The following is a 24,321-nucleotide window of genomic DNA, read 5'->3' on the forward strand; positions in this document are numbered from 1 at the left end:
GCGCTGCAGCGCCGCTGCATAATTACCAAAATTAGTGGGGAATGGCATAGTGCGGCGACGCAGCAGCGCAGTCACTGCACTCGGCTATAAATTGTAAATTAACAAAGTTTGATTAAGTAAATAGAAATTCACTTTTTTATGACATTTCAGCCAAAATGACCATAAACATTTGCAATGCGACGAGCGGACCGAACTAAGCTAACAACAACAATTACAATATATCGTGTTGGTATGAGGTTGTGTGCGAGCGCCAAAGCGGCAGCGCAAGGCACGAAAGATGACAATAAATTTCAGCGCAGAAGAAGCAGTAAAAACTTAACAAAAATAAAAACAAATAAAATGAAATTGTTAATATAAATTGAAGCAAGATTTAATAGAGATAAATTGCATTGCAAAGCGCAGCTTTGATGCGAAATACGAGCCTGCACATAATATAGCTCCGAGCAATTTAATTTAATTAAGGTAATAATGTTATTAAAAGTGGTGGAAATTGAGGGAAGGAAATGCGCCAAGGGGCAGAATATAAAAATGCAATGAATTAAAGTTAAAAATTACAAATTTTGAAACTGATAAGCCTTCTGTATTAATAAATACTTTTTTTTATATTTTTGGGACGAATGTTTAATAGTACATACTTAGAGTAGGCAAAAAAAAAAATTTTGAAAATTTTCAAAAAAAAAGTCAAGTTAAAAATATGAGCGCCAGATTTATTGTATAAGAATAACAAACACAAATATTTGCCACCTAAAAGGCATCAATACTATCAGAAATGCCAACTCTACACAGAATATATTACAACGAAAGCTATCTTTGTTGTTGTTGTTGTTACTGTTGGTATATAAAATATATTCCTAGTACTATTAAGGTTATTACACCAGTAACGAAGAAGAAGTATTGGGGTTTGCTACCGGGATCTCTACTCGATTGCGGTTATAAGCCAGGTAACCTATATACCGGTTACTAAAACCAAACTACCGTGTGCGCCCACGTAATTGCTTTAAATTTCTCAGTGTAACCTTCGACAAGCTTGAAATAATATTCTGTAAAGCAATTTATTTCGCGTGAATATTGTTTGAAACATCCTTTGGCAAGTGTTTCCTCACTTCTAATAACCAATTCTAACCAATAACACTCTATTAAATTAAATCGCTTAGGAATAATCACATAAAATACGAATCTATGAAGCCGCTCTCACATACGAAAGTAAAGGCGCAAACATTAAATTTTATTTCACTACTGTTAAAGCAATTTAATATGGCTTTGCTGTTGATAAAACAAAATTGAGGTGTTACTTCGGTTTATAACAAACTTGTAGGTGTTAATGTGTTGGTTAAGGCTTGGCAAAATAGTGCGCGCTGCCCCTTAAAAACTATTAAAACAAAATAAAAGTAAAGTAATAAAAATTCAAGGACAAACGGTAGAAGCAGAAGAGCATAGAGGAAAAGGTAGAGGGCGAGAGCGCAGAAGTTTAGTTTCAGTTGATTCTAAAAATCGGCATAGTTGAGCAGCACAGATATTAAAAGACGTTATGCCGAGCAGCAGGTAAATAATAAAAAAACAACAACAACCACAACGGTGTTAGAAGTAAAGGAACGGCCGAACAAGCAGAAGAGCATGAATTAAATGGCGCTGAGCGTATGCAACCACAGCCGGAACTACATAAACTTTAGCTTGTGAGTATTCAAAGTATATAGCCTAGAAATATATATACTCGTAAATATATAATTTTTGCTGAGCTATGTTGACCAGCAAATGCCAACAAAGTGTTAATTTAATTGGTAATTTCATTAAAAATTGAATTCGGTTAATTGCTGATGAACGAAACGGAGCTTGGTTTTATTTCCCTTGATTTCGCCAGCGTCAAGCTTGCAAGTGTTAACTAGCAAATGGCACAAAAAAGCAGATTTTATTAAAGCAGAGAAGCAAAAATTGTGCATAAATAAAAAAATTGTGTTAAAATAAATTATAGACGCGCATTTGCATACAGCATTAAATCAAAAAGAAAACAATAGAGTTGCCAAAAAGTACACAACAACAGCAAAGCAAAACTCAGCCAATATGACAAAAGCAAAGCAAAGCGACCGCCAGTGTATTGGAAACCCGTCAAAAACGCCTACGTACAGCCAACAACAGCCGCGAGATTTGTGGTCAGCAACGAAAAAAAAATAAAAAATACATATCGGTGCCTCCTACCCTCTAAAAACAACCGAAAGACTTTGTATGTAAGATTTTTCCAAACGAATCGGCTAAGGTACTGCACATGCGCGCCAGTATTACTTCATCGCCTACCTTTTGTGGCAAGCGCAGAAATTCTTGGCTTATTGTGCTAGTCGCTCGTTATTGTTATTGTTGTTTTTGTTTTTTTATTTTATTTTAAATTTTTTGGCATTCGCGCTTCTCGTTAACTTTATTGAAAGCGAAATTCGTAAATGCGCTTAACAACAACACATTAAAATAAACAGTCTCAAGTGATGAAAAAATAACAAAAAAATAAAATAAAATAAAAATTAATAAAAAATAAAATTGAAAGAAATAAAAATTAAAAAAAAAATAAAATTGAAAATAAATAAAAATTAAGAAAAATAAATTTAAAAAAATTTATAAAAGTAAGCGAATAAAATCAAAAAAATATACATATATAAAAATAAAATAAAAAACAATAAAATACCGCAATGTTGCTACGAAAATGACTGCTAATCGCCGCCGTATCGTTCCCCACAAACATATATATTGCTTTTAATGGCTTTGTGTTGGCGTTTAACGATTTCTGCTGCTCGCCACTTTTGTTGTTTATTTTGTGTATACTTTTTTATTCTTTATTCTTCGATTTGCTTAAATTTTTATTGAATTTGCATTAAAATGGCGGGATGCGATTTTTGGCTGCAATGTGCGCTCACAACTCCGCTTTGAATACACGTGTGTGTGTGTGTATATGCGGTGTGGGGGAAAACCCATGTGAATTATGGCGTTAAACATAAAAACAAAAATTTAGAACATTTCGTTGCAACGCGCATGTGTGCGCACATTATTTATGCAAAATTATTGGCCGAAATGGAAATTTTCAGAATATTCTAATTGGCGATAAATGCTAAACGCAATTAGCATTTTGAAATCGCTTCGATTCATTTCGGTTGCTGAAGCTTTTTATATTCTGTTTCAATTAAATTTTATTTTTTTTTATTTTAATTTTTTTTTTTTATATTGTATAAGAACTGCTGTAAGCATGGGAAATCGAAAATTGCATAAGCCAGAGCGTTAAACTGGAAGGTGAAGAAATCAAAGTAATTTAATTTAGTTAAAATTATGTTTAATTAGGCAATCTAAATTATATTTAATTTTAAAAAAAATTACTAATATTCCACAAAGTTATTGAACACCATAAGGGAAACCGTAGACCCTAAAAAGCATATAGTAGCCACTTAGTTTTTGAGATATTGATCTGAAATTTCGCAAAAATACTTTCTTTCCAAAGAAGCTGCTTTTTTTGTTGGTAACGTCGATATCGCAATATTATATTGGGTAGTCGAAAAAGTCTTTTCGTATTTTGTCAATAGATGTCGTTGCAGTCATATATCTCTATATAGTGTTGGAAAGGTGAGATTTTAAGTAAGAATATAAAAAAATAAGTTGAAGTTTGATTAAAAATGCGAAATGACTTTTTCGACTACCCAATATATCATTTTAGGCTATACGAAAAGCACCTATAAGAGCTATTAAAGGTTTTATAGTAACCGAAGTTCCAATTTTTTTCTTGTTTTGCAATTTTAAATAATTTAAGCAACACTTATAGATACATACATACAACCAATGAAAGATTTTTGCATAATTGCCCGCCTAGTAATCATGTTTGTATACACCTATTGGCTAGCTAATAAGCAGCTTGTTGTTTGTCAGTGCACGCTGTTGACGCGCCAAACTGCGCCTATCAGTTGCAACAGACGGCTGCAACGCTTAATGAGGCGTTAATTGCTTTCATAAGCAAGCGAAAAACAAAAATCTATACATACACACATGCATAACTGCACTCGTCGTCTATCAGTTGCAATAATAATACGGGGAAAGTCAATATTCATACGCAATAATAGCATAAGTATAGTTGTGGCATGATCCTGTGTCCCTGAGACTGGCCATTAACAGCCAGCGATTGCTGGCTATCGCCATACCTGCTGCTGTGCCTGGACTGCGTGCGCACAAGCTGTGGCAGTCGTGTACCTGTCACAACGCGACTCATTACGAGCAAGCGAAAAGTAGACAAAATGTTTACATATTTTTATATTCGCAACAGTAATTAAAATTATCGCATATTTTCAGTGTCACTTGTATGAGTTGGCTGTCGCCAAGAGATAAAGTGCTTTCTGCTGCCACACTCACACGCACCCATATAGTGTTTGCATGCGAGTGTGCGTTGTGTGTTCTTTTATGCCTACCACAAGTCGCTTAGCTCCACTTAATCACCGTAAGGCGCATAGTTCGATCGCCGTCGTCGTCGGCGTCAGCGTCGCAGCGGCGTGTCGTGTCATGTGTCATTTCTCATTTTCAATGCAAATCAATTCGTGTTTCAGGAAGTGCGGAAAGCATTTTTTCTGCCACAGAATAATACGTTTTTTATTAATGCTTGTTATCTTTCATCTGTATGTATGTTTGTGTGTTTGTACAATATACTATTTTAATTTGCATTATTGCCTTTTGCGCTTATATTAATTTATTGCCTTTATTTTAACATATTTTATAACTATCTGATCATTTTTCGTTGTTCTTTTATTGGTTTCACTTTTTTCTCGGTTTGGTGTCGTTAAATTTTTATGTTTTTATTTATTATAATTTCGATATTTTCTGTGCTTTTGTTGTTTTTTTTTTGCCACTCATTATGAGCTGTTGTTATTCTGCTGCGCTCATTAAATATGCTTAATTCTTAATTCCTGCTGCTTTCGTATCTTCTTGCGTTGAGCTATAAATATTTATAACTTTGTTGTTATTTCACCAAATCGAAATCACCGTTTTTTGTTTGTATCTTGCATGGTATTTTATATGGCATAGAAGCTGAGCGGAAAAAACTAGTCAAGTTGGTCACTTGGTCTTGTTGGCCTAAAATGGCCTAAAATAAATGGTTGACTGATTTCAGGAACCCATTGCTTGTTGCTTTAACTCAGTAACACAATTCCACAAAATTCTTAATGGTAAAAAATAAAAATAAAAAATGTGTGTTCCTATATACATATATGTGTATGTACTGCTTGAAAAAATATGTGTGGACATAAAAAATTTCCAAAAATGTGGACAAAAACTTTTAAAAAGTGAAATTTGTTAACAAGCGTGTTCGTTCCGCTTAGTTTTTTCTGAGGTGGTGACAATATTTAGCAGTGAACGGCTTGTTGAAATTATTATTAAGATATTTTTCGTCATTAGTTAATAAAATTAATTAATATTTAATTAAATAAGGCCTGGTAAGATTAATTTAAAAAAATAATTAATATTAATAACTACAATTAATATTTAATTACATGCTATTTATCAAGTAAAATTAATTTAAAAAATTTAAATTAAAAATTAATTAATTTTATTAAGTGGAATTAATTAAAAATATATATATACTTAATTTTCTTCGGTCTTTGAAAAATTATTTTAAAATCAAATTAGTTAATTTGATTTAATTATTTTAATAAAAAATATTATTTGTAGTGTAAAAAACAATTAAAATTAATTATTTCAATTAATACAATTAATTTTTGCATTATAGTTTAATTAAAAAAATTTGTTAAAAAATAACGAGTTTTATTATTTAAAATTAATTTCAAAAATTTTAATTTCATAAATAGTGAAATTAATTAAGTATACTTAATCTTTTTTCGGTCTGGGGAAAATCAAAACTTAATTAATTAAATTAAATTAATTAGTATGATTTAATTAACAAATTTTTTTTATTTAAATATAATTGAAATTAATTATTTTAATTAAAAAATTTAATTAATTTATAAATATCACTGATTATAAAAAAAATTAATGTAAAAATAAAGAAATTAATTAAGTATATTTTTTTTTTCGGTCTCTGGAAAATTACACAGTTAATTTCTTTTTCAGAATTTAAATAAAAAAATTTAAATTTCTTCACCGTTTTTAAATTTTTTTATAAATTTTATACATGCTTTGGCGCAAAGTGCGTTCACTTAAAAAAAATATTTTTGTATTTAACTACATTTATTATAAATACTTTAAATCTATGAATAATCGTTTTTCCAAATGCTATGCTATCGTGCTTTCCTCCGGCTATTCTCAAAAGCCAAGATTTTAACCTGCTTGCTCACCTTCAATACGGTCAGTTAACTGGCAGTTAATGTGTGGAAGTCAAATATTTATTTTCAGTTAATGATTTGTTGCTGTATAAGTTAAGTATTATTATTCCAGAATTCTTTAAGTATACACTTTTTCGACCAGATTAAATATTTCAATATTTCAGCATAGAAGATTAGATTGACTAAAAATGCAATAAGAATGATTCCGCACTCGACACTAGTTTAATTATAATATATTGTTGATGCACGAATATTTAAATTTTTTCAACTTAAATATGTTTTTATGGCGCTGATTAAACTCTATAATCTCCTTTATGGTAGCTTTAAGCTCATAAAAATGCATAATATATACATATATATATGCATATGTATAGGTGAGTGTCTATCTATGAGCATAATTAAGGAATATGTTTTGCAGTGAGCTAATTAGAATTTAGTTTAACGAAAAATCCGAATTTTATTATTTCATTAAAGCGCATAAATTGAAGCGGGCGATAATAAAAAAGAAATATCTATAAACTATATATATATTTGGTATATACACTTATATATTTATAAAGCAACAAGTGCATTTGGAACGACATTTAGCAAAGCGAGAGGCACTAACAACAACAAAAAAACAAACAAACAGTTGAAATCAAAGCTACAAAATTCAAGCGAATCAAAGAGAATTTATGGCCGCGAGTGGGCAGCGGCCGACAAGTGGCGTTGCAGCGGCCAGCGACGACGTCACAAACAACCTTGACTATTAACAAGCAGATGCGACGAGAACGCTTCAGAACAGCGAAAACACACCAGCACACACACACAGACACACATTTGACATAACATAATAGTCAGAAGCATAAGTGGGGACAACAACAACAACATAAAGGAAGCAAGAATAACTATTGTTAGCATATTTATTATCGACAGCAAATAACCAAATTGCCAACACATTACCATCGATTATGAGCTGTTTTATATACATTTATGTATAATGGGTGCACACACACACACACTCATACTCTTGTATGTATAGACATTTATATAAGCGCTGTTTTCTTGTTGATCTTCTAGAATTATGCTAAGTTCTTTAATTTGTTTAAGGAAGAGTTATAATAATCGCATAAAATGAAGAAAAAAATCTCATTTGAATAAAAACTTAACAACAACAATAAGCAGTCAAAGAAAAAAGTGACGTGCGGCGCTGGATTGGCAGCGGCGGCAATTAACTATTCAAATGCGCGTTGATCGAAGACGATCTGAAGCGTTTCGCAGGCGGCGCAATGAATTGGCGATTTATTGAAAAGTGAAACTGTTTTCGTGTTTCGCATTTGGCGCTTTGGGGTTTCTAGTTTTTAAGAAGTTAGGGTGTTTTTATGGCACCACTGATTTACTTTTTTCGTTGGTTGGTGTGCGTATAGGTTAAGTTGTCAGAGAAGCTGTGGAACAATATTGAGAGTATGCTGTAGAATCTAGTGTGCCCTTAATTTTGTTTAATGCTTGCAAGTTCTATTATCGATAGTAAATTGATACAAATGTTTAATAAAAATAATACGAACGGTTTTGCAGAAGAAAAAATATTTTGAAATAGCTCTTGAAACACACAGATATTTCTGGAAAACATGACTGTTATGGAGTACCAAAAAAAATTTAATAGTAATTATTAAATTAGTACAGATATTTTTAGTGCTATGAATGTTGAAAAATGGGACTCTTTGTAAGTAAAATAGTTTTCGAATAATCCTAATAATCTTATAGTTAAAATTTTGTGTAGTCGAAAAAGTATTTTCGTATTTCTAATCAAACTTCAACTTATTTTTTTATATTTGTAAAATACGAAAATACTTTTTCGACTATCCAGTAAAACAGCTTCCAAATAATCCTAGTAACTTTAAGTTAAAGTGTTTCAGCTTTTATCATTGATATGAGTTACTAAAAAATTCAGACTTTAATAGTTCATATCTGATATAAAATTGTTTCAATATTTGAAACATTTTTTAAACAACAGAATTGATAAAAAATTTTGGAGTCAATTTGGCAACATGATCTAGCAGCTTTTATGAAAATCTTCATATTGCTAATTAAAATAAAAAGATGAGAGTTTTTAAGTGGTCAGTGATCTAGAAAAATAAAGTTAGTATTAAAAAATTTTGCAGAGGCATGTCATATTCTTGAAAAAAGCGCTAACACCTCTCTTAAATTTTGACAACAATTTAAAGTCCTTCAAAATTTAAAATTTTTGTTAAAAAGAATTAAGAAGTACTTTTCTACACAATGCTAAAAGCATACAAATTTTCTAAAGTAGCTATAAATGTCATAACCTAAAAATTGACAAAGCTGTAAGCCAATTAAATTTTCAATCGCATTGATAAACGCCAATAATAAACAATGGAGATTATTTAATTAAGCTTTTAGCGCTTTTAAAAGATTGCAATTAAAGCTTAGGAGCATAAAGTGGTTTTAGGAAATAAAATTTCAAATACTGTTATGCAGAAGATTTTGATTAAAACAAAAAAACAAATAATATTCCATTATAAAAATTGAATAAAAACCTATTCAACAGCAATTAAACATTTTTGTAGGCATTTTTGCAAGCTAACACATTTTCCCATGCTCCACAGTACACACAACCATACACACACACAAACACATAGAGAGGCATGCTGCACCCATTCATTGCCAACCAAGTTGATGGCTGTTTTATTATATTGTTTATACCATTTACATCACTTCTGCGCCATCGACGACACTAAATGGCGCTAAACGATACATAATTATCCGCAACTGCCAAAACATTAACCGCAACAATAACAAGAACAACAGCCAACCGAATAGCAGAAAACAAATCGCAAAAATTTAAAGAAAAAAATGAAAATAAAAATTAATAATAATCGCAAAAACACGCACGCACACCGCCGTGCGGCTCATTGACTTCGTTGTGCCATTGATGGCACGAAAGACTTGCGCGACGAGCGCGCTACACCCGCACAGCGCAGCTCGTTGGCGGCCGAAGCATGAAAGACTTAAGCGCCGAACTTGTTTTCGGCGTACACTCGAGTGTGTTGTGTTTGCGTTGATGTTGTTGTTGCTGCAACACCACCCGCACAAAACCGCTTGGAGTCACAATAATGAAATGTTTTTTGTTCGTTTTTGCTGGTGTTCGCGCCACTGCAGAGGCACAAAAGTCAAGCGCCAAAAGCACAATGAAGTGGCCGCCAACCGACAGCGCGCGAGCAACAATGCACAACAACAAAAATATTGCATGTGCTATGCAACATACGCGCAGCACAGTGGCAACATGCAGTTGTTGTTTCTTTGTGCTTATATAATTGTTATGAGCCCTCTTGTTTTGTGCTGCCGCAACGCTGCTCTTCCTGCGCTTCTGATTGGCTGCTTGTATTGTAGGCACACTTGAAAGCGTTTTGTGGCGCAGTTGTGAGGCGCAAACGATTTTGTTGAAATTTCGGAATTTATATTTCGTCAAACATTTTAATAACTCGCTGGTTTTGCGTTTGTGCAACATATGGCAATATTGATTTATTGCTTATATCGCTTATATCTCTGACTCTGAGCTGCCTTGAGCATGCGCGCATTTGAATATAGTTGGATATTTTTGTTGTTTTTCTTGCCTGCAGCTATTTGCTGCTCTCTGATATTTGCAATTTTTCGGCTAATTGCCACTTTGACACCTGACATCGTTGCCTGTTCTTGAATGCAAGTGGCGCAGCAGTGTTGCATGTTGGCTGATTTCGCCGCCTCCTTTCCGCGCTGCAAGCTGTGAATTATTTCTCACGTTATCGCTCTTTGTAAATCAGTCATTGCGGCTGCGCGCGCTTTAACCTTAGCGGTTTGTACAAATGTTAACTAATTTGCTTATGTTGGCTTTTATTGGCCTGTTTGGAGTCTAACATGCATATGTGTAAGTGTGTGTGCTTTAATTGTTTTCGAAATTTTGTCGGAAATTAATTGAAATTGAAGTTGCGCCAATTTATTTGTCGTTGATTATAAATTGAAATTGTTGTTATGTGAGAATTTAAGCTTTTGGGTGAATTTTTGTTGAAAAAAAATGTAAAAAATTGTTAAAATTAATAGAAAAAAATTAATTCAATAAATAAATTGAAAAAATGGAAATTAAAGTGAAATAAAATTAAGAAATTAAATAAATCAAATTAACATCAAATGAAAAAAATTAAATTGTATTTAAAAAAATAATATAAAATATACTGAGTTAATTTAAAATAAAATCAAATGAAATAAAATACATTAAAATAAATAAACCAAAATAAAGTGAAAAATAAAAATAAATAAAAAAATATATATAGAATCAAATAAACAGAAGTGAAATAAAATAAAATAGTTTTAAGTCTAATATTAAATAAATTTAAATAATTAAAATTAAAATGAAATAATATTAAAAAAATTAAATAAATCAAAGTAACATCAAATAAATCAAACTGAAAGAATAAATAAATAAATAAAATAAAATTAAAAAATATATGAAAAAAATTAGAAAATATAATATTAAATTAACTATGACAAAAATGATTAAATTAAAATAAATAAAAATTGAAATTAAATGAAATGAAATAAAACAAAATATAAAGATTAAATTAAGTTAAAGTAAATTTAATAAAATAAAATATAATAAAATAAAATAAAATAAAATAAAATGATCTGAAAAAAAATAAATTAAATTAAATTAAACAAATTTAGATAAAATGAAATAAAATAAAATAAAATTAAAATAAAACAATATAAAAAAAATAAATGAATAATAAAAATTTTTATATTTCTGCGAAGCTTGCATTTAGTCTAGTTATTTTTCCAAGCATTAAAGTCGCATAAGCGCTTGAAGAAAGCCTTGAAATATCGCTCTTATGTTATTTCAGGCACTAAAGTCTCACATTGTTAAATTAATCAAGCAATATTTTAGCGACATATCTAATATTTCTTGTACAATTTTAGAAATTAAAATAATTTTGTTTCTAACCCCATAACAACTTTTCAAGCCTTTTTATACTCAATGTAGTAAATTTCACAAATAATAGAAGTAAATTAAGATTTGTATTGGGCTCAAAGGTGTATTGCGATTTCCCAGCTCCACAAGTATATTGTTGAAAATACATAATACTGAGAAAATATTTGTGCTATTATATATTCAATTTTAAGAAACAAATTTTGTTTTCTGGATTATGTTCTCTTTTTTACATACAATTTTTCGAAATTTTCTTGCGCATAAAATTTTCACTTATGACCGCGCGCAGAAGTTGACTTATGAAAATTAAACAAAAGGTAAATTAATTTTTTTCGAGCATAAATATTAAGAAATCTTATAGATTTATATATGTCAAAATTTCTAACGATGGGTAATGCAAAAACATATTTTAAAATAAAAAATTAACTACTTTCATAGTTGTATAGTTGGAAAGTTCTTTGCAGAAGAGTTAAATAAAAAAATAAACAGTTTAAAAGCAGAATAGTGCTGTTTGTAGAATACATATTGCTAGATTTGTGTCTTAAAAAATAAAGAAAAAATTATTGTTTACTTGAAAGTTTTGCTGTATTTTTCTTGAGCACATAATACATTTTCTTGTTTTGTTTCTAAATTTGTTCAAAATAATTTATTTTAATGAAACAAAGTAATAGAAGAAAGGCCTACGATTTCGTTAAAGCCTCACATTAGAACAAAGAAACTATAAAAAATCTGTCAACAATAGAATTTTCTACAATGAAACTAATTTTGTACAATAAAAAAATATTATAAACAACTTGAGAGTGTGTGTATCGACAAGCGCTACTCGAAATCCTCCATATTTGACACTTCATTTCCATATTCACTATTATTAGAAAAATCAACAAACCTTTAATGCTTAGTAAAAATTATTTAACACAATCTCAAATTGGCAGACAAGTTCATAGAGATTTTTGTAAATGACTGTAGTTTATAGTATATATTATATATTTTTTTAAAAACTTTGCAAGCGAAATTCCACGTGCTCGTGCCACTATAAACACTTTAAGTTGAGATATTTGCAACAATAATTGTTATTGTCATTTATTTTTAATTTTTTTTCTTTTTTTTTTTTTTGAAAGTAATACTTTTTTGCGCCAACTGTTGTTTACACGAATTTTCTATATTCGCTATATTCGAGATGAGATGCCGCACAAACACGTAAACACTTTAAATTGCGATGCAGGTTTGATTTGAGAAGAATCTACGCAGTCAATTGCTAGCGCGATTGCTTAGTCACGTCTCGAAAATGTTTATAGAATTAAATTGGAAATAAAAGTGGACACATAAAAAGACTAACGAGCGCGTCGTTAGCTATTTAGTGTTAAATTATTATGAAATTTGCGCGTTTTAATAATTCAATTATTTATTTTTAATTTTTATTATGCTTAGAGGCGCTTTCATACAAAACTTTCGTAATTTATTAAAACACTTTATTCTAAGCTTTTCTAGTTTGATTTGTTCTAAGTTCACTTATTTTTGTTTTTTTAATATTTATTAACTTCACATATTTTTTTTACACGCGCGCTTTCGCCCAGTTCAGCGGTATAGAATAATTTTTGGAGGATACTTCAAGTTATACTTGTGTTCGCGGCGCGCGTTCACACTGTTCTTGCGCTTTGGGCCTACACTTCTTGCCTCTTGTTCTTCCTGCAGCTAAGCACACATCAAGCGCTCACATAAACGGTTAGCCAGTCGTTAGCGCGTTGTTAGTTCGCAACTCGCGGCGGCAATACGTTCGTTCGTGCGCACTTGCCGAGTCGCGCTATTCAAAAATGGCTAAGATCGCTAAGGCAGCGCCGTGTCACTGTGTTAGCCAAGTCGAAAATAAAACGGCAAACGTGCCTATCGTTCGACGACGTATTCGCTTGTCTTTCGAGTGTAACTTAAGCGTAAGTTAATAAAACGTACTCTCGCACACGATCACGATCGACCTTGCTTCGTCAACACTATGTGACACACTGAAGCTGAAGTCGTAGCTGTAAACTGTATGCGAGCAGCGCGCAAGTCGCACCACCACCACCACTAGCAATAACAACTACCAACCATACGATCTGACGTCCAGGTATGGTCACAGATGCGCTACGGCTAGCGGCAGTGGAAGCAGCAAACAGACCGTGAAAACAGTGGTGGAAGCAAGCAATCTACACCCTGCGCATTGCGTCTTCTTCAGTGCTGCTTCTGCTGCGCGCTTACCTGGTTGGCTAGCTTCAAGCGCGTTTGTACGCCGCTTCGTATGGCGCGGCCGTCGCTATCCGCTTGTGCGTCATTTCAAGTTCGAACGCCAACACGTTGCTTTTATTATAGCTATATGCTTTCTGATAGATCGCGCGCTCTTCGAACTGCTAAGGTTGTGGCGCTGGTGCCTTTGGTTCTTGGCATCGAACTTCCGCAGCATTGCGTTCGGTTCAGGAAGTAGCGCGCAGCCGTTGCTTATAGAGCGCGCTGTGTCGTTTTAGCTTGGTGTGGTGTTCTGCCGGTAGCGTTAGGGCGCAACTATACCGGAAGTGTTTAAATGTTATCATTGTAGTGGTGCTTGGTAGAGCTTAATATAGTTTGATGTTTGTATATGGACGCATATGTCATAGGAAGGAGAAAACTGGAGCAGGAAGCGCGTGTCTACAGTGCTGCAGCCGAGCAAAAAACTGCATGTGAAGTCAATATACTTACAGCAACATGTGTAAATATTTATAATAATTTTTTACGCCATTTCTACTTTCAATTAACATAAGTTATTTATCCGCAAGCGCATGTAGTGACATGACCAGCGTGGGAATAATGATAATTTCCGGAAGTTCTACACTTTTTTGTTTTAATTTTTAGTCATGTGATAGTTGCGCAAAAAGCCTTCAATTTGATTTTGTTATGTCTTTAACTTTCAACTTTCACTCAAACCTTAAAAGCTTTGAAAGCTTTCACCCAAACCAGAACTTTAGTGGCTGCTACGCACACTATAGTGCCAGTGGCATAACTTGGTGAAGCTTTTAGAAATTGGTTAGTACGAAGGTTGCTCCTATTTGGATCTGAAGTGTAAATTCTCTGAAATTTTAGGGTAATTTTGTATCAAAGTGTTTACTGTTTTAGCTTTGTATAGTTCAAAAGCTCGGTGAAAGCTCTTTGGTATAAAAATTTAATAATTTATAAATACAGAAACGTTTAGAGTTTCAAACACTCTTCTGTAGCATAAATCGTATCTTTAATCTTGGTACAAGAAAAGATCTAAAGGAGTAGAATGTAAGTACTACTAAGCACAGCGCAGGACAAAAGTTAAGAATTCAGAAAAAAAAAGATATTTCAGATCTTTAAGCTTAGCGAAAAGTATGGAAAGTCTCGAGAAAAGTATGAAAATCTCAATTTATTGATTTCTTTCTCAAATTCCAACTCGACATTAAGTAAACACAACATTTTGATAACACTCCACTAACGTCACCTCAAACCACTTACACACAATACCAAATTAGTTTTTATCAATTTGTTCGAAGTAAGCCGTAATCCCAATAATCCAAACACCTACGCACACAGAAAACAACAACACTACTTGCTAAGAAAAAGAATCAAACTTGTTCGAACCACACCGACCCGGCAGAGCGAACATGCAGGGACCAACTTGTGAACTTCAAACCAGAAACCGTATGCTATAGTTTGATCGTAAACGATATTAAAAGTAGAATCGGCGATTGATTGTATGGTGGTGGTTTTAAGCCCGAAGTCAAACGAAACGCCATAGCACAGCAAATATGTGTGAGTGCGAGGTTAAATGCAAAAAGCAATACACGAAACAGAGATGCATAGAGTATACAATGAGATCATATGTGCGATCTTGTTGAAAAGGCAGCCTGAAACAGCTAATGGGACACACAAATGCAAAAGGTAATGAAAAACACACGCACACACACGCTATGTGTGATACTGCAAAATCAACATAGATATTTACAAGTGTAGATGTGCACGGTGCGATGGATGAATGAATGAATGAGCGCGAAATCGGCGAGGCATCTAACCAGTTGTGGAACGCCACCAGTCGGGCACAACAGATGGCGTATAACAGTTGATAAATATACAAACAAGCACACGAATTGCACACAAGCCTCACATAAACACACTTACACATACATGAACGCTTACCACTGCCGTATAACAGTTGCGCCGTTGGCATTGCAAGCCGCAAGCCCGCCAGCCAATAGAACGCTTCGGCGCATGCACGGCGGACACTAACACTAATGCCGCGCTAACGCATGCGCACAAAACACAAGCACAGCTGTTGGTCGTCGGACCAATTGCAAGCGTTGGAGCGACTATTAGACGATAATAGAGTTGACAATAGAGAGCGGGCAGCCCAGGGGGGTTGGCGACCATATTGTAGTGCACGACAAGGCGGCGACGTTGGACAATGGCGATAGCGCAGCTTTAGCCACGCTTTGCATTTGAAAATTAAACAGAAAAGAGGGAACATACACACACACATACATATGCTTAAGGCCTAGCGGAGGGGTTGTGGTGACAAGGTGGGATTGAAAATGTGCGCGCGCTGTGAGGAACAGTCATGCGTGTGCGTAACGCACTTTGCGCCGCTCATGCGCACATCGCGCAATGGACGTCAACTGATGCACTCTCACTTCAGCCACAACACAATTGAGGAAAAACAACAACGCAATAACACAAATACATTGCCAAGCAGGCAGGCGAAAAAATACTAACGCTAACGCGTAGCGCGCCCAGTGGCAATACCAGCGGATTTGGGGGGCCAAGTACTTTGGGTTCGCTGCAACGCACTCACCTTCGTTCCGCCGTGTTGCTGGTGATGTGCGGTGCCGCTTATCACGCCACCATTGGTGATGCTGTTCGTCGCATCGACGATGGTGCTGCTGACGCCGCTTTTCGGCTCCTTGCGCAGATCTTCCGGTTCGCGTTTGATGCTGATCGTCTGTTGGGCCTGTTGTTGTCGCTGCTGCTCGGCGGTGACCACTACAGCTGTGGCGCCACCAGCTGCCGCTGCTGCGGCGGTGGCCGCTGCCACAATGGCCGAGTGCTGTGAGATGGTTGTTGGTGTTGTGGATGCGTTGCCGTTGCCACCGGCCGCCGATGGGTGTGAACCAAGCAGCAGGCCTTGGAATTCATTTTGCGATAGGCCGGACACGTCCAGAGGTGTGGTTTGCCCATTCAATTTGTTGTTGCCGCCCGTTGGTGTGCTGCAAAGGAAGAAACGCAAGAAAAAAGTGGAAATTAGAAAATAGCCAAAGTAATTAGCTAAGTAAATAAGTTAATAAGTAAACTACGCGTGAGCGAGTTTCGTACTAAGCCAAGTAACCCTAATGCGGGTTGGTTGCACGTTGCAGCTGTTGCATGCGCGTCAAATTGACAATTGGCTGTTGCAATCAACACGCGTTAAAAGTGCAATTGGCGTACTACTCTTTCCGGCCGCTGATAACAATTTTCAATTTGCATTTGGCTAATGGCTCGTGCTTTGTCCTCACGTCGGTTGTTGGCTTTCGGCGCAGCCGTTTAACGCTTAGTCACGGACATGTACGAGTGTTATTGCTCTTGAATGTTGTTGACGCGTGCGCAAATTTGTGGCATTGTGCAAAATTACTGCACTGGACTTTGCTCTCTGCATTTTGCAATAAATGGACAGAATTATGGGTGCAAAAAATATTTAAAAAATAGTAAAAAAAAATAATAATGATATATATTAGCGTAGACTACATACTTGGTAGGCAATTTTTTTTTATGGAGGGCTTTTATAATAAAATATTGAATATTTTAGTTTACTTAGCAGGTCACTTTTTTCTATTGAAAATATATATGAATAATAAATATACTGAAGTGTACTGAACTCCGATTGCATGTTGATGGCCTTTTTTGTAAGAAAGGAAAATATCAAAATTACTTCCTACAGCATAAATGATTAGGAAATACTTTATATGCAAATACTCGGACTTTGAAAATTTTAAATTTATGATTTTTTTGTACTAAATATTTTATTTGCAATCTGTCTGAAGACAGCAAATTTTATAAATATAACCATCACAACAGGACTGATTGGGCTCCATTGAGACTAATCAATATATTCTTCAATAACATAATTCGCTAATAAATGTTCTTAAAACTAATGAAATGTGTCTGGAATGTCAAAAAATGAGTTCTTTTTAAATTTTTAACAAAAACAAAAACAACATTTTAAATTGAAAAACATGTCTAAAGCTTTTTCTTAAACATTATATAATTGGATTTGAATAGCAAAAATTCTATCAAAATTTTTGGTCTAAAAAAGTATCAATTTTTTGAATGAAAAATATAAAAAAAATCAGTTCAAGCAAAAAATGTTATTGCCTTATCATTCTTTACTAAAACTCTGAAACTAATATTCATGTCATTCATTACAGTTTCTATTGGAATATATTCTGATTTTATAATATCCTTATCATCACCTAAAATACATAATAACGTAACATCATTTTTCATAAGTTTACAGGCAAAAGAAAGTTTTGGTTACAAAATGGTTATATATTGGTTATTTATTGGTTATATGAAGTCTTATACTACATATACTATATGTAATATGATGTATTAAATATAAGCAAAAACATTGTTTTGCATTTTTGGGAACCAAATATCGGCAGTCGAAAAAGTATTTTCGCATTTCTATATTTATAATAATAAATAACCACATTTTGCCATTTTTCCGCTAGAGACATTTGACGATTTGGAATGGTTAAAGAAATTTTATTTAATACAATTTTGAAAATAGTAAAAAGTGAAAAGAGTAAAAATGGGAATAAACTTATTCGAAGAGGAAATAAATAACAAATATAATGGAAAAAAAAATTTAGATGCGATCTGTTCTCGGAAAGTTGAAGCAAGTGTACGTGCTTGAGTATTTAAGAGTTAAAGACAGTTTTTCTCGTTTTTCGGAAAAACTAACGAGCTACCTTCGGTGAACAGATAATTTCACGTTTTGACCCCTCAATTGGTCACCAAGATCGTGTGATATTAAACCATTACACTTTTTCCTGTGGGGATATGTAAAGTTTAAAGTCTATGGGGACAATCCCGCTTCGATTCAGGCCTTGGAGCAAAACTTCACATTCATCATTCGGCAGTTACCAGTCGAAATGCTCGGACGAGTCATCCAAAATTGGACTCAAGGGATGGATCATCTGAGACGTAGCCGCGGCCAACATTTGAAAGAAATAATCGCCTAAAATTAAATGCCAAAGTATGTTCTTTCGAACGATAATAAACGTTCCCCATTAAATTTGAAGTTTTTGTGTTTTTTCTTCAAAAAAAAGGAAACCTCTAAATGGATCACCCTTTACTAGTCGTACGGAAAAAAGTTTAATGGAAAAATTATAGTTTTAGTAATAGATCTACAGCTTCCATTATGTGCATCTTCAAAACTAATGTGAAAATCTCAATTAAACAGGTTTTTAGTTGTTTTTAACAAAAGATTTTTTTTCTCGAAAAATTTGTCTTTCATATACAATGCTGTCATTTGATTAAAAATATTTATTTATTACTCGTTATTTTGATTTATATCAGAAAATGCTTCTGTTTCAATCGAAAATGCTCACATCAAAATATTCGCTTTTTATAAAAAGTCGGTTAGCGTTTCCTAATTGTAATATTTATTTTCTTATGTTATAAAAAATTACCATTACCATGAGAACTTTTCCCAGAAAATGTAAGAAAAATGTTAAAATTCTACTCTGTCTAATTTTTTTTTACCTTTTGGAAGGTTTTGATTCAAAGAATGCATTGCAAGAACACTTGAGCACCAGCGGTCGTATAGAAGCTTTCAATGCGCTTATGACGTCGGCCTGTAAAGTTAAACCCAATAACTTGCAACATGCGCCAGACTTAAAAAAAATAAGCTTTTCCGAACACCAACAGTACCGTCGTTTATTAACGGAAGAACATCCATAAAGATATTTTGTGTTTCTCCGTTTCAAGCTGGGCAATATTTGAAGCAATGATCTTCCTCTGTACTTTCCCAATATTCTCTACTTTCCCATTACGCTAGAGAGATAAGAACTAAAGAACTAAATGTCTTGTGATGATTTCTACCATATTACTAATTTTTATTGAAAATTATTATTGGTTTTTGTCTATAAACCATTACTGTTGCCACAATATAATTTTTTGGTATGCTCTTTTATATTTCTCATGGCATTCATTGCTTTCAATACATTAGTAGGAGTTCAACGGCCTTAGGAAGTCTATTTACAACTATGCGACCGAGATTCTAGAGACTGAGTTCCTCACTATAAGGTTATCAAGAATTCCTTAGTATCTTCTTTAAGTACTACTAGTTCTTGTTGACTTAAAAGATTGCCTACTTTTGCGCTTACCTTCGAACTAGAAGTCTAATGACCAGTTAGAGCGAAGCTATTTGGTTGAATATAGTATATACTTATACGCCATGATGTTATGCAATTTTTTATTCATTATTGCAGAAATCATTGCAGTAGTTGTTATGAATAATTGTGAGAGAACCCTTACAACCTAATTGCATACAGTAATATTTGTTTTTTAAATAAAAAATTTAAAAAATAAAGCAAAAAGGCAAATCTGGCAGTATCTAGTAATTCACCAACGACTTCTACGAAAATCCATAACCCCTAAGCGGCGCGCTCAACCGCAAGTGTTGCAATTTAACCGTCAGTTCACTCCACAACAACAAATATAGCATTTAGTGCAATAATAACAACAGGTATCCTGCTGTTAGCAACAAAAGACTCTGCTAGCTGTTGCTGCTGCACTTTGCGGTCACGCTGCCTGCAACAACGGTACCCGCGTACACTTTGCGCGCTTGCCACATTCATGTTGTAAATGTGATTGCGACACCTAAGCCACTGCAACTGCAGCAAAGCAACAACAGCAAGTGCCTGCTCAACTAAGGTGCAACACTCCTGCTCGCCTGCTGGTTTTTTGGCGTTTTCGCGGAACCTGTTGCCAGGCGCTGGACACGCTTCGCTGCACTTGAATTGTAAATGCTTATGCACATTTGTGGTTTGTGCAACGGTCAATTGGTGGCAGTGCAGTTTTCTCCATAAAAAAAAATACAAAAACATATTCCATCAGTTTGGTTGTACGCGCGTTGCCAGCTTCATTGTTGTTGGCATTGTGTTGCTTGAAATTTCGCACGGCAGCAGTGGCGTTAAATTGTTGGCGCGTGCGCGCAATTTACTTGTTTTTTTTTAATTTTTTCTAGATTTATGTTTTGGCTTTTGAGGCGCCGTTGTTTACCGTCCATTCTTGTTGCCTTCAACACGTTCTCCCACTACTTCAGAATACTAAATAAAGTCTGCGCCCATGTTGTTGCTCTGTTACTGTAATTGTTCTGGTTGCGGTTGTTAAGTACTCGCGCGTTTAGTGCTTTAGCGCCAATCCTGTTTCAGCGCGCGCGCGCGTGCTATGCTCAACGCTTAATAGCCGCGCAGCCGTGCAGCACAGCAAACAATTCGGCGCGCGCATGCGCTTTATGCCGTGCATTGCGCGGCGCTCTGATTGATTTTGCGCACTCGTTTCGCATAAGCAACACCATCGCTTATTCCTGTTGTTCCTGTCACGCTTCGCGCCATACGCTGTTGTTATTATTGTTGTTCTACCACTTTAGTTGTTCCTGTTCTGCTCGCTTGCTTATGTCATTTCCAGTTCTAGGTACATTTGTGATCCCCATTTTTTGTCGCTGATTTTTGAATGCAGATCGAGCCAGTTTTTCTGCCTTACTGACAAGCCACCAGCCACCTCACCACCTCGCAACCATATGCCGCCTTGCTGGTGTGTAAGAACGTGTGTATACTGCATGTTCCTGCATGTTGTTGCGGGGTGTTACACACTTAAGTACAATGTTGTTGGCGTCGCGCGAGTTTTCGAGCTAGGAGGCGTGCAAGTGCACGCGCGAAGACACCTGTTCTTTGGCGCCGTCACAAATGTGTTCGACAACAAGTTAATCAACGGCGGCGGTGGTGGTGGCGATGGTGCGACTGGGCAAATCGAAAGGATTAATAGACTGGTTTGGTTGATGCCGAAAATGCTGTTTTTTTAGTGGAAGATATGTACACTCATTCAAAGAAGCAAAGGTGTTTGTGATGTAGGGATTTTTGGTCTTTCGACAAGCAATTCAAAAAAGTGTTGGTATTTTAAACATGCTTAAGCCTTTAACGACAAATTTTTTTTTCGAAAAAGCTCTACCAGAAATCTATCATGAGAGTGAATATTTATATTTGAATGCATAACTAACAAAACTTCTACGAAATAAGCATACCTTTAGGAGCAAAAGCTTAAATGCAAGGCTGAAAATAATGAATACTTTTTTTTGAGGCTTCTATACAGATGCCCTGTAGTATCTGGTATCTAGGGAAAGAGTAATATATTATTGAAATCATATCACCACATTACTCTTCGGAGATATCTCTTAGATCAATTAGCGCTGCGAAATATTGAAAAATATTTAGTACGTCTCAATGTTGTACGGTTCGCTGGATTATGTGATTTATTAGACTATGCTGGAATTAATCTTTGATAACGGGAGGCTAGTAGAGACGCCTGGCTGTCTATGTAAATGATCGCCTTCTGTGTCCTACCTTGGTTGTTCAGTAGAACTACATAGCCTTTCACTATGCCAATACCGCCGGTTGGAAGATACTAACCGAGTTTGATTATGGAGAATATATATTAAAGTGATCTTGCTATACAAACAGACCTGATCTTATTTTCTGATCTTTTACTCGAGAATTTCCATTTTAGAGCTCGCCTTAAAGTCTTGACAGATGGCATCGTTAATCCGGATTAACTGCGCACTTAATCAGATCCAAATTTGTAGGTGATAGACGGCAGCAATGCGAATTTGAAACTCTCGTAAACAGCTGATTGTCATTTTTATATGTTAAATGAAAATGGATAAAAGATAAACATTGCGGTTGTTAGCCGAACAATTTTTACAAAACCATTTTTTATTACAAAAAAATGTCTCTAAAATTTTGAGAATTAAATGGGAGTTAGCAACGGAGTTATCTCCACTAACTCCTGAGTTATTCCGGATTAATACAGATTAATACAGTTAATCCGGATTAACGCTGCCATCTGTCAATGCTATTAGCGACTATCAGAGTGTTGAGGCTTTGAAGTGTTGAGGTGTTGAGGCCTTTGAAAAGTATAGCAGTACATTTTTTATGACTTTTCGACATTCTAGCATTAATTTATAGTATATATTGATATTTCATGTGAAGCTGATGACACCTCAAGCGGCGAAACGTTAGTTTTCATAGGAAGTAGTAAGGAATCTCTGCTATTAACTGGTGTCAACGACTGGCCGGTGCAATGAACTCACTACTGAACACCCATTATACTTAGAGAATAGCCAAATAATAGACTTCTCACAGTAAAGCACACACAAGTAACGGTAGTCAGGGTAACCCCATAAAATATGCCAAAAGTGGTGTCCAAATGGTTGAAAGGATGATGAAATGTGTGTATGCCTGCAAAAATAATGAAAAAGTGTCACCAAACAACGCGCACTGTGTTCACAAGCGGATATAGGTGAGCTCGCAGCGTTGGCGACAATTTCCACATTTGTCACGCTGCTCCATGCTGACCTTTTCCATGCTCCACAAAATGATGACTGCTTTGCGTTAGTTGAAATCCACGCTGTTGTTGTTGTTGTTGTTACAATAACAGAGAATAAATATAGTAATAATAATAAAAACGCGGTTAATATTTTGCCGCCGCGCGCAGCCGTGTTAGTCTGCCCGCCACACACACACATACAGACACGATTATAGCGGCAACGCGCGTTGTTTCTACGGAAAAGTGTTGTTTTCAAGAAACTTAAGTGCGTCAGTTGCCGTTGCTTGTTAGTTGGTGACATCTACCGAACACACACATACAAGTAAATATAACATATGTATATGACTAGGTATTCTTATGTGTGTGTACATTTCATAATTTCCGCGCGGCTGTTCTTCAGTTGGCCGGCGTTGCTGGCGGTGGCTTTCATATGAATTTAGAAAAATTGTAACACAACAAATCGGACAGCGAAAAGCAAGGAAAAAAGCGTGGCCAGCGGTGGTTTCGTTACTAGTGTTCTTATTGTTGTTCTTGTTGTTGGTGTTGCCCGTTGCTGTCAATGTCGCACTAATTTGGCTTGCGTGCGCGTTTATTTCCTGGAAAATCGCACTGTGCGCACTTTATGGCCATGCTACAAGCACCGTAACAACAAACTATAACGATAACAACAACATTGGCTTTAAGTAGGGAAATAGTAAAGGCTAAATAAAGCGCGTGAAATACAGAGAACGTAGCCGACTTTACAAAGCAGGCCAAATGCCGTCGGTCTTCAGAAATAGCTGCCTTCGTCGCATTTTGTTTTTGTTATTTAAGCTTATGTGGCTGTGTGCGTGCTTAATGCCACATGTTGTGGCAGACAAAGTGCTTTTTGCTGCAAAAGCCACACAACGTGCCGCCAAGTGAAGATTACGTAATTGTAATTATAATAGCATATACAAATGGCTTTTTATACGCGCTGGCGTTTACTGTTGTATGTATTTGTTGTTGTTGCTTGTTCTTGGTTAATGTTTTAATTACTAACTGAAATTATTTCTAAAGTAATTTTGAGTTCTTTTTTTAGAGCGACGCTGTACGCTTCTTTAAAATGCCTTTGGCCGTTTTCATTCAAACTTTTTAGGTTGCGTATTCTCTGTAACGCATAAAAAGCGAAAAAAATTAAGTATGTAACTTTGCCCTCAGCCACTTCGCACGTACAACACAATTTGTCGCCGAAATTAATTCGTTGAAATATTTTATTATTGCGTGTGATGTGAATTATAGTTTATTTGTATATTTTGTGTTGACAATCATTTCTATTTAGCTCTTTTCCAATTTTTGAACGGAATGCAAATATATATTTACATATATCTCTGGCAACTCAAAAACTAATTCTATCATCAGTATCTGAATCTAATGAAATTTATTTATAAATATAAAAAATATAAGTTGAAGTTTGATTAGAAATATGAAAAGACTTTTTCGACAACC

At 34.7% G+C, this 24,321-nt stretch overlaps 1 protein-coding gene across 5 annotated transcripts in view; it reads right to left on the reverse strand.

Moving 5' to 3' along the window:
* Positions 1 to 24,321, reverse strand: part of LOC126755255 (protein grainyhead) — a 295,720-nt gene that overhangs the window by 65,187 nt on the left and 206,212 nt on the right. For all 5 annotated transcript variants that reach the window (XM_050467682.1, XM_050467678.1, XM_050467679.1 and 2 more), the window contains one exon: positions 16,064 to 16,475. In XM_050467682.1, coding sequence (XP_050323639.1) covers positions 16,064 to 16,475 — 412 coding nt within the window. The remainder of the gene's footprint in view (positions 1 to 16,063; positions 16,476 to 24,321) is intronic.

This window comes from Bactrocera neohumeralis, chromosome 4 (assembly GCF_024586455.1).
Source record: "Bactrocera neohumeralis isolate Rockhampton chromosome 4, APGP_CSIRO_Bneo_wtdbg2-racon-allhic-juicebox.fasta_v2, whole genome shotgun sequence".
Lineage (NCBI taxonomy): Eukaryota > Metazoa > Arthropoda > Insecta > Diptera > Tephritidae > Bactrocera > Bactrocera neohumeralis.